This window comes from Nanorana parkeri, unplaced genomic scaffold (genome assembly GCF_000935625.1).
Source record: "Nanorana parkeri isolate BGI_ZX_2015 unplaced genomic scaffold, ASM93562v1 scaffold53, whole genome shotgun sequence".
Taxonomy (NCBI): domain Eukaryota; kingdom Metazoa; phylum Chordata; class Amphibia; order Anura; family Dicroglossidae; genus Nanorana; species Nanorana parkeri.
In genome coordinates this window covers 2,439,211-2,453,724 of record NW_017306321.1, presented here as the reverse complement: position 1 = coordinate 2,453,724, position 14,514 = coordinate 2,439,211, and the positions used below count along the sequence as shown (strand labels likewise).

The window sequence follows — 14,514 nt, the reverse complement described above, 5'->3', positions numbered from 1 at the left end:
TGTTTGTGTGAAAACCTTAATAAAAACATATTTCTGAAAAACAAGGCAAATTGCCCTGTCCTGCGTTCGGGGCTGCGCTGGAAAAAGCGGCAGATGGTTTGAACTTGAACTGTCCCTTAAATGTATTTAAGCAAAAAAACTTACATGAGAAGCTTTAGGTGGAAATTGCTGCCGACATGCAGAACATTCAACAGATGTCTGGAGACTTTCAAACTATCATGCTAATGAATCTTTATGCATTTCTTGTATGTGTCTGAGCAGAGAGAAGCGCGCATACAAACACAACGATCACTGACCATGAGAAACAGAGAGGCTTGTACTTACTGACTTAGAGCTCTCTCCAGAAGAATCATCATCATCATCATCTGGCCTGGCTCGTTTGCCGTGTCCTGAGGTACCCGGTGGGCTGGATTCCTTTCTTTTACTCATTGCTCAACTACAAAAGAACAAAACCTTTTATAAAAAAATACAACTGCTAAATAGAAAACTCAGAGAACAAGAAATACCAACTTAATGAAGAACTCTGAGAAAACTCAAAACTTACCCTTGCAGTGGGACTACCCCTACAGTGCAAGGGTTAACTGCTCACCCTTTTTTTTAGCCCTCGTTCACACCTGAACGTTTTGTAGCGCGTTCTACGCTCGACGAACGCTCTACAAAACGCTCAAACTTCTAAATCCCATTGTATTCAATGGGTCTGGTTCACACCTTGGCGTATTTCAGCCCGTCACTAACGCGCTACAAAACGGCCCACGCCTGAAAAGGTACATGTACTACTTTGGGCCGTTTTTGTTGCGCGTTTCCATTGGGATACAGCCAAGTAGCCCTCGGAAACGCGCGTTTGTCGCACAATTTTTTTACCGCGAATCGCAGTTAAATAAACGTGCGACAGACGCGCATATGCAATACGCCCAGGTGTGAACCAGGGCTTAGTCCCCTTGACAAATCAGATATATTCACCTAATCCTCGGTCCCTCTGGACTGCTAGCCCGGTCCCCAATGCCTCTTTTCTCCTGGACTGCGGCTGCTGTTATCAACTTTTGCACATAAGATGGGAGGATGTCAAGGGACATTCCATAAGCCAGAGTGGAGGGGGAGAGAGGTGAACACTGACCACGGCGGGACCGAAGATCAGATGAGTATATCCGCTTTAATTTCAGCCCCCCTAGACAAAACGTGCACATAGCCCTTGCAGGGTGTTGGTGTGTGTGGGTAACAAAAGATTCTCAGACTTTTAGGACAGAGAAAAAATAGCAAAGAGAGTGACCGAGAGCCAAAATGTCACTGCTCACATCAGATGGCTTCATCATCCGTCACGTACAATATAGGAAAATAAGGCCTCGTTCACACCAGATGCAGTGCATTCCGGCACGATTCTGGCCAGAACACAGAGGGGGAGTGGCGGTCCATTGAAGTGAATGGCACGGTAGCCCCGCCCTCCAGCCGCAATGCGATCAGCCGCACGAGATCACAAGGCACATTATGCCTGCTGTCCAGTCCGGTCAAAATGCTGCATGCACTATGTTGATCGGACCGGACCGCAGGCATAATGTGCCTTGTGATCCCGTGCAGCCGATCAAATTGCAGCCGGAGGGCGTGGCTTCCGTGCCATTTACTCCAATGGACCGCCATACCCCCTCCTGCCCCACAACATAGTGAGCCGGCCGCAATGCGATGCAGTTCGTTCTGGCCAGAATGCACTGCATCTGGTGTGAACGAGGCCGAAAACCTACGCTTGCAGTGGGCTAAGTGTTCATTTTGTCTAGAAGGTTCAAAGAAAGAAAAGATCACTCTCTGGACTCATCTGGCACACGCTGGCTCTATCACTCAGCTCACGGTCTTCTCCCTGCAGAGAGTGGAGACTGTCAGTCATAATTCCCCGCAGGGATTCTACCTCCCCTCTCCGATCCTAATGCTCCAAATATTGTCAATTGGTGAAAGGTCAGGACTGCAGGTAGGCCAGTTAAGCTCCCGGACTCTTCTACTAGGAAGCCATGCTGTTATCATAGATGCAGAATGTGGTTTAGCATTGTCCTGCTGAAATATAAAAGGCCTTCCCTGAGAAAGACGTCGTCTGGATGGGAGCATATACTGCTCTAATACCTGGATATGTCTTTCAGCATTGATGGCACCTTTCCAGATGTGCAAGCTGCCCATTCCATACATTGGAATGGGCAGCTTGCACATACAGTTCCATGCTTTGAACTGAGGCTGATAACAAGCCAGAAGGTCCCTCTCCTCTTTCGTCCGGAGGACGCGGTGTCCATGGTTGCCAAAAAGAATCAAATTTCAATTTGTCTGACCACAGAACAGTTTTCCACTTTGTGACAGACCATTTTTAATGAGCTTTGGCATCTTTCTGGATCACGTTCAGATATGGCTTCTCATTTGCATGATAGAGCTTTCACTTGCATCTTTGGATGGCACGGCAAGCTGTGTTCACAGACAGTGATTATTGGAAGTATCCCTGAGCCCATGCAGTCATCTCCATCACAGAATCATGCCTGCTTTTAATGCAGTGCCGTCTGAGGGCCCAAAGATCATGTGCGTCCAATATTGTGTTTCGGCCTTGTCCCTTACGCAGAGATTTCTCCAGAGTCTCGGAATCCTTTGATGATATTATGTACTGTAGATGATGAGATGTTTAAAGTCTTTGCAGTTTTACATTCAGGAACATTATTCTGAAATTGTTGGACAATTTTTAGATGCAGCTTTGCACAGATTGGTAAACCTCGGCCCGTCTTTACTTCGGAGGCACTCTTAACTCTCTAAAGCTGCCCATACACCTTACAACCATTGCACGACTTTCGTTATGTGATGGTTGTAAGGTCATTAAAATTTCGTACAACCTGCCCATCTTGGACAGGCAGATCGTACTTGCGTTGACTGCAATGCTGAGCGCTCAGTGTGCGCTTGCGGCTTTCGTCTTCCGAGCACGCTACCAACCCGCTGAAAATTGTACAATTTTCGGCGGGTTTTCCAGCAGAAGGCGAAAGTAGATGCAGTCGCACGCTGGCCATTATCGTACGATAAACAGCAGGTGTATGGGCACCTTAAGATGGTCTTTCTATACCCAATCATGTCACTGACCTGTCGCCAATTAACCTGATTAGTTCTTCCAGCTCTTCCTTGTTAGTACCTAGAGCTGCAACAGTTAATCGATTTAGTCGATTAAAATCGACGATTGAAAACGTTACCAACGTTTTCGATCGTCGATTCGTCGGCTATCAATTGATTTCCCTGTTCGGGGCTCTACACGCGGCCTGAAGCACACATCACACGCTGCTCACGTACCGCTGCGCCCGCCGTGCTCACAGGACACCTCCCACCGCACGCTGCTTCCACCATCATATGCATCCACTCCATCATTCAATACAAACTAGTAGTCCCATCACTGGAGACTTTTTTTTTTTAATCCGATTAATCGAACTTAATAAATCGGCTAACTAATCGATTATGAAAATAATCGTTAGCTGCAGCTCTATTAGTACCACTTACTTGGTCAGCTTTTTGTTGCCCTGTCCCAACTTTTTTGAGACCTACTGCTGCCATCAATTTCAAAATTACCTTATTTTTTTCCTAAAATGGTCCATTTTCTCAGTTTAAACATTTCATATGTTTTCTACAGTAAATAAAATATGAGTTTATGAGATTTAAAAATGATCGCATTCCGTTTTTATGCAGCTTCCATAAAATTGGAATTGGGGTTGCAAGTGGTCGCTCATGGGCAACTTTGGGTATCGCAGTTTTCCATTTCACGGATACACGCATCTGATCGGAAGCCGATTAATCAATTATTGAAAAAGTTGACAACTTTTTCAATAATCGATTATAATCGATTATGTCGATTAGTTGTTGCAGCCCTAGATACAATAGTGATGTAGCAAGCAGAATGTGCTGGGGGGACATCCAGAAATGTGTCACAGGCTGAAGATTGTTTGGCGGGTGTAACTTCTCAAGTGAGAGAAGATCAGATTCACCACCAGCAGGGCGGGGCTTAGAGTGAATGTAGGAGTCTCGTTAACTGGCGTGTGTATGGCCGGCCTGACTCAGAAAGGGCTGTGCACAATGGGGGGTCAGGGGTTGATTTATCAAAACTGGAGTAGTTGCCCATGGCAACCAATCAGCTTCTGTCTTCAGCTTGTTCATTTCAACTTTGAAAATGAAAAGCTGATTGGTTGCCATAGGTGACTGCTCCAGATTCTGTCTGTTCCAGTTTTAATAAATTCCCCTCAATGTGGACACTGTATCAGCAAAATGAGCCAGGCATTGGGCATCTTCAGAGGACACAGCACCAATATGTATGTTAGTGTGTACAATACAGACACACACATACATACATATATATATATATATCACACTACGTACAATACTAAACACATAATAATCAGGGGAGGACACTACGTACACAATATCAATACATATAATTAACACATAACAACATATTCTCGGTTACCTGTCAGGCCCTCCACTCAGCTCCCCCTCCCATGGCAATCCTCCGCTGTCACGTGACTCCCTCGTCTACCAACATTCAAAACTTCCCGAACAGGGTTAAAGTCTGGCGCTCTAAACTCTGCGCCCCGCCCACCATTCTAACGTCACATGACGCAAACGCCTCCGTCACCAAAATTCAATCGCGAGTTGAGGTCCGCAGCTCAGGCGCCATCTTGCCGGAGCCTGTTTGCTAGCTCGCCTGCTGCTTTCTTATTCTAGCCGCCATCTTGCCGGAGACTGCCTCTGCTGCCTTTTATTCTTTCGCAGTTGTTATTACTTGTTGGTGTCATTGGTTTGTGAACTGTTAAAGCCCCATTCACTCTTCCTCTTTACCTGTTATTTAACATGCATTAGGTCCCCATTCACACGGAGAGTTTCATGAACGCATGGCAAACGCGCAAAACTGTGCATGCCTGCGAAAGGCACTTGCTTTGCCATTCACAGTTAATAGCGCCCCAAACGCAGCCAGGCAAATGCGTGTATTTCTTGCACATTAAGGACCCTTTCACACCAAGTCCACGCCAGTCGCCAGATCAAACTGGAATGTTTTTTATCTGGTACAAAAACACATCAACATTCACTCCTATGGTAAGAAGTGAGGCTAGTTAACACCACTGCGTTCAGTTCCAGGGGATGTGAGGCAAACACAGGAGCAAATTCACATATGACAATTACTAGCACCTCGGGCCAGAAATGGCCCTACACAAGATTGTTTTAGGCCCACCAGTCCCGAGCTTTGTACCGTGCCAAGCAGGGTTCATTTGTTTTTTCCTGGCCTGCACTCAGGCAGAAAAAACTTGTAGCGGCAATTCAGCCGGCCGCCATCTCCTGACTCCGCACCTTCCTCCCTAGCTTCAGGTTTCTCCTCACCCCCACATTCCTTCTCACTTCTGCCTCTGCTCCCGCAGTCCCTGTCCCTGCTGACACTTGTAGTGCTCTCACACACAGGACTGCCATATAATAGATAGGGACTGCTGACACTTGTAGTGCCATCACACACAGGACTGTCACATAATAGATAGGGACTGCTGGCACTTGTAGTGCCCTCACACACAGGACTGCCATATAATGGATAGGGACTGCTGGCACTTGTAGTGCCCTCACACACAGGACTGTCACATAATAGATAGGGACTGCTGACACTTGTAGTGCCCTCACACACAGGACTGTCACATAATAGATAGGGACTGCTGACACTTGTAGTGCCCTCAAACACAGGACTTCCATATAATGGATAGGGACTGCTGACACTTGTAGTGCCCTCACACACAGGACTGCCATATAAAAAAATTCTTTCTCAATTCCAGCCAAGGACACCAAAGTGCCTGCTTGTTGATTTCATCTTCCTGGAAGACTGCGCTGATGACGTTCAATGTAAGAAGGTTTCTCTGTTATATGTGGCTACTACTTTGATTTATGTATGTAACTAAACCAACAACCTTTCAATTGCTACAAAGTTGAAAAGCTAAAAAGTGCATTGCACCCCAGAGCCACCTGCTGGCACACATATGTGCTCTATGCCTGTGCTTGACCCCAGAGACGCTTTATTCAGTGGGCACAGGATCATTGCACAGGGCCCACTGTCACACCTAGGACCCACAGGAGGGGAGACTTTCCTTCGTTTCTTGTGGCCATTTCATTTGAGACCGCCTACAGCAGGGGTGGCCATCTACCAGTAGCTCTCAAAGCTGATGCTGGTAGATCAGGAAGGGTGTGAATGGCGGCCCCTTTATTCCATTTTGGTATATTTATTTAGCTGTGCGCACATGATTACCTATTAGCCTGAGTCTGCTGAGCCAAGCTCCCTGACACCTTTCTGGTGGATACTGGTGGTTGAAGTGCTATGTATTACATGAAAGAATATTCGTTTACACAGCCTGTTGCAAAATACAGCAAAGTGAGCCAGGGGAGAGAGTGGGGAGAGACAGCCAGGGGGAGAGCAAAGAGAGACAGCCAGGGGGAGAGCAAAGAGAGACAGCGAGGAGAGAGAGCGGGGAGAGACAGCCAGGGGGAGAGCAAAGAGAGACAGCCAGGGGGAGAGCAAAAAGAGACAGCCAGGGGGAGAGCAAAGAGACGAAGATGTCCTGACAAAGCCCCGGATTGTAGGAGGGGCGAAACGCGTCGACAGACAGACAATAACCAGACACATAACCACTATACCGCAAGTGGATGCACAATCCTGATACCAGGGAACTCTGCCATATTCTCAACTGGGGTTTGGGGTTCTCAGCAATGGACAGACTACACTGAGGATATCCAGGACATGATCCAAATATCACTAGCCATTAACAACCATCCTCTGGAGGAAACAACAAGACACAGATACATGCAAACGGATCACTGGACTTCAAAGGAATGAAATAGTCTTCAAACCGCCCGGACTATAAGAAAACTTCAGTAAACGTGAGTGATGAAAAATCCTCTATCTATGTCCGTTAAGGACGGTGTTTGAATACCACTCTGAAGTGAAGTCTTATACCCTCTACACTCAAAATTCAATATTATTGAGAGAGAGAAGGTTAAAGTCAGGCGTGACATAGAAGATGATCCAGTAATAGCCTGTCCATGGGAAAACACCCCCCCCCCCCTCGGTTTGAACAGACAATTTGATTATATCTCGGTGTCTCCACCACGATATCCCGATACTGAGAAGGAGGAAGGGGTTAAGTGTACACACGGCTAAATTCAAGCCAATACTAAACCAAGAAAAACGTAACCCCACAGTGAAATACCCATCAAAGGAATCCCTAAAGAAAAAATCCTAGCCCCCTTTTTGAATATTGGGACTACCGTAGCCCTCCGCCAATCACCGAGCGAAAGGAACTGAAAACATCTGAGGACATATTTTACTGAACTAGAAAATAGCCATATAGGATCTACCTTATGCACAAACATCAGTGTTTAAACACAACATATAATCCGATTTCAAATGTACGAAACCTAGGTTACCATTTCAAATCCAACTTTGACTGTTTTCTTTAAACTCATAATATGAAACTACCAGAATGTTTTTCCTTTTGATTGCTCATACCCTGGAATATAGCTTCATCTAGATAGCCCATGTTTATCGATATACACATGGGCCATTTCACGGAGAGATAGGTGGCAACGTGGGAAACACACCAGCTACTTACCCCTTACGGTGAAATTAATGATAGAAGTGAATGAGGATCGATCCACATTTAATTTATTAGTGTCTGTATTTTTAATGGGTTTTATGGTGGTATTGTTAGTCAAATGTGTTATCTTGCATGCCTTTTTTCAATAAAATTTAATTTTTCATGTAACCAACTGACTTGTCCGGATCCTGAAATTGACCACTACTAACCTGTCATCTTGTAACGAGTTAACCCCCCCTTTTTTCTGGAGAGCAAAGAGAGACAGCCAGGAGAGAGAGCGGGGAGAGACAGCCAGGGGGAGAGCAAAGAGAGACAGCCAGGGGGAGAGCAAAGAGAGACAGCCAGGAGAGAGAGCGAGGAGAGACAGCCAGGAGAGAGAGCAAAGAGAGACAGCCAGGGGGAGAGCAAAGAGAGACAGCCAGGAGAGAGAGCGAGGAGAGACAGCCAGGAGAGAGAGCAAAGAGAGACAGCCAGGGGGAGAGCAAAGAGAGACAGCCAGGGGGAGAGCAAAGAGAGACAGCCAGGGGGAGAGCAAAGAGAGACAGCCAGGGGGAGAGCAAAGAGAGACAGCCAGGGGGAGAGCAAAGAGAGACAGCCAGGGGGAGAGCAAAGAGAGACAGCCAGGGGGAGAGCAAAGAGAGACAGCCAGGGGGAGAGCAAAGAGAGACAGCGAGGAGAGAGAGCGGGGAGAGACAGCCAGGGGGAGAGCAAAGAGAGACAGCCAGGGGGAGAGCAAAGAGAGACAGCCAGGGGGAGAGCAAAGAGAGACAGCCAGGGGGAGAGCAAAGAGAGACAGCCAGGGGGAGAGCAAAGAGAGACAGCCAGGGGGAGAGCAAAGAGAGACAGCCAGGGGGAGAGCAAAGAGAGACAGCCAGGGGGAGAGCAAAGAGAGACAGCCAGGGGGAGAGCAAAGAGAGACAGCCAGGGGGAGAGCAAAGAGAGACAGCCAGGGGGAGAGCAAAGAGAGACAGCCAGGGGGAGAACAAAGAGAGACAGCCAGGAGAGAGAGCGGGGAGATACAGCCAGGAGAGAGAGCAAAGAGAGACAGCCAGGAGAGAGAGAGAGCGAGGAGAGACAGCCAGGAGAGAGAGCAAAGAGAGACAGCCAGGGGGAGAGCAAAGAGAGACATCCAGGAGAGAGCGGGGAGAGACAGCCAGGAGAGAGAGCAAAGAGAGACAGTAAGGAGAGAGAGCGAGGAGAGACAGCCAGGGGGAGAGCAAAGAGAGACAGCCAGGGGGAGAGAAAATGAGGAATGACAGCCAGGAGAGAGAAAGCGAGGAAAGACAGCAAAGAGAGAGCGAGGGAGGTTTTTTTTCGTTGGTAGATCTCATGTAACATCGTCATTTGAAAAGTAGATCTCAACACAAAAATTGTGGGCACCCCTGCTCTACAGCCTTCCTGAGACCCTCCACCTAAGACATCAGGCCGGCACCCCCGAGCAGCAGCAGAGTATGTAGCAATTTCATATACTAATATTCTGCATTGCTGGGATTTGTAGTCCCCCTACTGCTTGGAGTCAGTGGCAGAGTATGTAGCAAATTCATATATTATTACTTTGCATTGCTGTATAATGTATTGCAGGGATTTGTAGTCCTCTATACCTTAGTGAGTCAGTCTTATTTATGTTATAGTATATTACCCATGTTGTGTGACCTATTTAGGTGGGAGGTAAGGGAGAGGGAGGGAGGAGGGCATGCATTAAGTCCCCATCCACACCTCAGTGTTTCATGAACGCATGGCAAAGGCACTTGCTGTGCCATTACCAGTTAATAGACATGTGCACCAGCAAAAAATTTGTTTCGTTTTGATTCAGATTTTGCATTATTTCTTTTTTCGGGATTCGGGTCTGAAAGTCAATTCGTTTTCAGATTCGGACGAAATTCGTTAGCGGTAGTGTGAGCGAATTTTCGTTGCAGCAAAATGACATTAGACATTTACAGTCTGCAGAAGAGGGGGAAAAAAGTGTGAGGTTCCCCCCCCCCAATTCATACCAGACTCTTTAGGTCCGGTAGGAATGATAGGAGGGACCCCCCCAAGTTAAAACCCAAAAAAAGTGAGTGGGGTTCCCCCAAAATCCATACCAGGCCCTTTAGGTCTGGTAGGAATTTTAAGGGGCAACCCCAGCCCGCCAAAATTGGGGAAAAAACGGTCCCCTCTAACATTCCTACCAGACCCTTGATCCGAGCAGGAAAGGGGGGGGGGGGGGACGATCAAGCACCCCTCCCTGCGCCTCACCAGGCCACGCACTTTTTTTTTTGTTTTAACTTGGGGGGGTCCCTCCTAACATTCCTACCAGACCTAAAGGGTCTGGTATGAATTGGGGGGAACCTCACGCTTTTTATTTTTTCCTCTTCTGCAGACTGTAAAAAAGAAAAAAAGTATTTTTCCCCCCTCTAATGTCACAAGGAAAATTCGTAAATAACGAATTTCGGAATCGGAAATTCTGATTCGTTTGCATTTGTCATTTCTGTAATGCGGAAATTCGGCTACATCCGAATCTCCAAATTTTTGAAAATTCGTCTGAATAACGAATCTTTCCGAAACGAATCGCACATGTCTACCATGTAAATGGCACCCCACACACGTGGCTGGGCAAATGCGTGTATTTCTTCCGTGTTTGCGCGCATTAACGACACATTAAAATGCCCCCAAAAATGCAGGAAAATTCGGATGCAAGGGAGTGAAGCCAACGACCCCATTCACCTGCCGGCTAGCTTCCTCATCCGGCAGGTGAATGTAAACAGCCCGAAGCAATAGCTGGCCTGCTAGTGGCTATTTCAAATTGCAATAGCCGATAACAGGATGGCTATTGAAATCCACCCACTGAGCAGAGGAGAAGGCCTAAGAGAAAGGCTAGGTTCACACCTGCACTACACCGCATGACATCCGGGATGTGCGTCCCAGGGCCACGCGATCATATGCTAGTGCACAAAGCGATTGCCGTGCGACCCCATTGATTTCAATGGGGTGATATCCACGCGGCAATCGCAGAAAAAGGGTACATGTACCTTTTTGTGCGACACGCGACTCGCGGCTTTTTTACTTGCACGGGCGGAATCATGGCGGGAAACCACGCGATTCGCCTGGCGCAACTGGGGTGCCATTAGAAAATAATTCACACCTTGGCGACTCCTGACCACGCCGGAATCCGTGGTGAGGTGTCGCCTAGGTGTGAACCTAGCCTAATTGCCTAATAGCCGCGCGATATTGCACAAAACAGCATTCAAGTCTATGGAAGCTCTTTGCGATATGTCACGCTGTAGAAATCACCTGTCACGCAGAAAGGTGCAGGAGCTATTTTCAGACGGTTGTTGCGCGGTTTGGGTCCCATAGACATCTCTATGCATTGAAAACTGCGCAACAGAGCAAAATCGCTCACCAGCTAAATCGCCTAGGTGTGAACCTAGCCAAAAAGCTCTCTCTCAGATCCACTCTTCTGCTTAGAGGGCGGGTACAATAGCCTACAATAGGCTATTGCTCCCCGTGTTTACATTCTGCTGCTGACCGTGGAATCTAGACGCCAGCCGGCAGCGAGATGTAAACAAATAATTTCGTTAGCAACTATTCTTGATTTATTATGTCCTCAATTGTTTTTCAAAGTTGCTTGAATGATGGATAATGGGGAGGTTACAGTAATGGAAAAGTATAAACTAGGAGGCCGATATACTTCATAGGCTGAAGCAGGGCAGAGTAAATAGATGTTTCTATATATACTGTACACCTAGATAGGAGCCTAGAATGTAAAAGGTGACCTGTCACTGGTTATGGAGTCAAACATGATCATAGGTCACCATGTGTCAGGGACAGTTTGTCAGGGACAGTTGGCTCTGTGGCGCAATGGATAGGACATTAGACTTCTAGGATGTGGGTTCAAGTCCCACCAGAGTCATCTTTTGGTCACATACATAAATCATAGCAGTAACCTATCATTTTGCAGAAAATCACGTTGAAAATCAGCACAGTCTTCCAATAAGCTGATATCAACAAACTGGCACTTTGGTGTCCTTAGTTGGAATAGAGAAAGGAGGGAAGGGGGGCAGAGGAGGGAGCTGTCATTCAGGTTCAGGATGGCCTAGCGGTGAGGAGAGGGGGAGAGAGACGCTCGGCCCGGATCTGACACCCCGCGGCTCTTTCTCTCCTCACTGCTTGGCCATCCTGAAGTGACAGCGCTCCCTCCTCTGCCCACCCCCTGCCGGCTTCAGTGATCCCTTATCCACCCCTCCATGGCTTCAGCACTCAGGATGGCAATTTCTTTTTCTATTTCAAAAGGGAAATGTCAGTGGTCTTTTTAGACCCCTAATATCCCCCCCCCCCACCCCTGCCTTAACAGTAAAAAAAAAAAACACAAATACATTCATGCACACATATTATTAGACATGTGCAAAGACTAACAATTTGTTTTGGACGAAAGGAACAGAAACCAAAAATGTTTTCATTACTTTCTTCCCCGCTGCAACCGCAGCAACCCTGGTAGCTCTCATGAAAATTCCAAGTATCTGCACTGGTACTCGAAAAGTATCTGTGCATCCCTACTTTCTTCAACCGAAACAAATGTTTATGCTGTTTTGGATTTGTCCACCAGCGCATTCTGCACATGCGCGCCACCATCCTGGAGGTGGGCCACATGACGTCGCATGATACAGCACGTGTGCGTCGTCGAGTGACATCACACGTCTGTTGGGGTGGGGGGCACAATTTTCTATTCTTGCCTCGGGCGCAAAAGGAGCTAGCTACGGCTCTGCATAATACTACATTATGGCCACTAGATCTGAGCTGAAGAGCATAGGAAATAAGCATTTATTTCCTATGCTCCTCTGCTCCATCCAGTGGCAATAACGTAGCATTATTACGTAGCATATATACATTTTCTACATACTCTGTGCTGCCGCTCTGTACCGGGGTGCCAGCCCGATGCCTCGGGCGAAGGGGTTTCAGCTGGGGCAGATTTGGCTGGTCTCAGTAGGGCCAAATGTGAAAGGTCACAGCAGGGGCAAATGCAGAGGGTCTCAGGAGAGGCAGATGTGAAAGGTCTCAGCAGGGGTAAATGCAGAGGGTCTCAGGAGGGGCAGATGCGTAGGGTCTCAGCAAGGGCAGATGTGAAAAGTCTGTCACAAAGTCCCCAGCAAGCATGAAACCTCAGGTAGCCGAATCTATTAAAAAAATGAAAGTGCCAGTATCAGTTTATAGTAACTAGAGATGGTGCGAGAGGAGAGCCCAGCCTCCTGTGACAGCGCTGTCTCCGCCCCTACACCGCTCTGCCGCACACGGCGGCCCAGCGGTGTGGGAGGAGAGACACCGGCCGCTCACAGCACTCTTGTCCCGCAGCGCTGGGACGGCTGTCACTTTCTCTCCTCCCCGCTGGGACACAGCAGCGCCCAGCGGGGAGGAAAGAAAGCAAGGATGCGCCGATGTATCGGCAGGAAAACTGGCACTTTCGGCATTTGCTGTGTTGTATTACCATGATGCGGTGCAGCAGCGGGCAAAGACAAATTGAGGTTCTATTTATAAACAATTCCCTGGACCCTTTGCCCTGCAAATATCTGTGAACATTCATTTTAGGTGAATAATGGCAAAAAACTAAACTTTTTATATTTATTTTCAGTTTGAATGTTTTGCCACATTATACTACATTTTGGCCACTTGATGGAGCCGAAGAGCATAGGAAATAAGTATTATGCTCTTCAGCTCCATCTAGTGGCCATAATGTAGTATTATATGGAAGTACATGCCCAAAATGAGTTTCATAGATATTTGCAGGACGAAGGGCCCTGCGATTTGTCTATAAATATTTTAAAACTTAGACTGAAATGGTCCTAGAGCTAATAGAAGCTGCTCTGTTAATGCAATTGAAGTAAATAACATTGGCAGTAGGTTGAACCTATCCAGCTTTTCAAGGAGAAAGGAGTTTTCATTCAACTACGGGCTGATGTTGTAATTTACATTCATACCCAAAACTCGACTCTGGTGGGACTCGAACCCACAACCTTTGAATAACTACACTTTCTAGAAGTCCAATGTGCTATCCATTGCGCCACAGAGCCAGTTACATGTATCACTGTGTGACATATAACACTGCTTGTGCTTCCAGCCTTTCTCTTTACAATTTTAGGCCTATTTATAGCACAATGTGTGAACAGCAAAAGCTCCCTCTGGGTAAAAACAACACAGCTGAGTGCTGGACCTGATACTTTTTTTGTTTAAAGTGAACCTTCAGTCCCTTTCTTTCACAACAGAAATGTGCACTGTTTCCAAATAAAAAACTTTTTACTGTTTTGTTTTTGTTAAACTCATGTTGGGTCCTCTATGTGAATGACATGAAGCCTCCTCCTGCAGCCTCCTGGCATACTGACATCCCATATCCCAGAAGGCATCAGCTGAGGCATCACAGAGCACTAGAGGAAGGACCTGGCGGAGCATCATCAAGGGGCCCGCTGCAAGAATTATGGCCAGAGAATTTTACCAAATATCTGTGCACAATCATTGCTTTTGTTCACACCCAGCACATGCATTTGTGTTTCTATATATGTGCACACACGGGGGCAGGGGGCTTTTAACAATTTTTGGGTGTTTTTTATTTTTCTGAAATCTTTTATGATTTAATCAGATTTTTTCCTCTTTTTAACCTTTCTTTATCACTATCACACGGGGGGTGATACGTCCTCTATGTGATAGCATAATGCAGGTGTCAGGTTGTCTTTAAGGAGACATGAGGGGTCAATGAAACCCCACATGTCACCCCTGCACTTTGTTGAAGCTGATTGAGCACAGACTGTGCTTAATCAGATTCTTCCCGGACATAGAGCGACCAGGGTATGACCGCCGTGAACATGGAAGTGCTCAGAGCCGGGCGCTTCTGAGTTTATTCTCCACAGGAGAGATCACTAATGTACCCCTTCATGTA

The 14,514-nt window shown here is 47.0% G+C and overlaps 1 protein-coding gene and 1 non-coding gene across 2 annotated transcripts in view; both read right to left on the bottom strand.

Moving 5' to 3' along the window:
- The window catches only part of LOC108803549 (structural maintenance of chromosomes protein 6-like), a 100,381-nt gene extending 99,952 nt beyond the window's left edge, over positions 1 to 429 (bottom strand). Inside the window, exon 1 of the mRNA XM_018575385.1 lies at positions 325 to 429. Within this exon, the coding sequence (XP_018430887.1) occupies positions 325 to 429 (105 nt within the window). The remainder of the gene's footprint in view (positions 1 to 324) is intronic.
- Positions 430 to 13,569: 13,140 nt separating this feature from the next.
- TRNAR-UCU lies at positions 13,570 to 13,654 on the bottom strand. Its single transcript is given in 2 exon segments — positions 13,570 to 13,605; positions 13,618 to 13,654. It is a non-coding gene; the product is annotated as a tRNA-Arg (tRNA).
- Between the last annotated feature and the right edge of the window lie 860 nt (positions 13,655 to 14,514).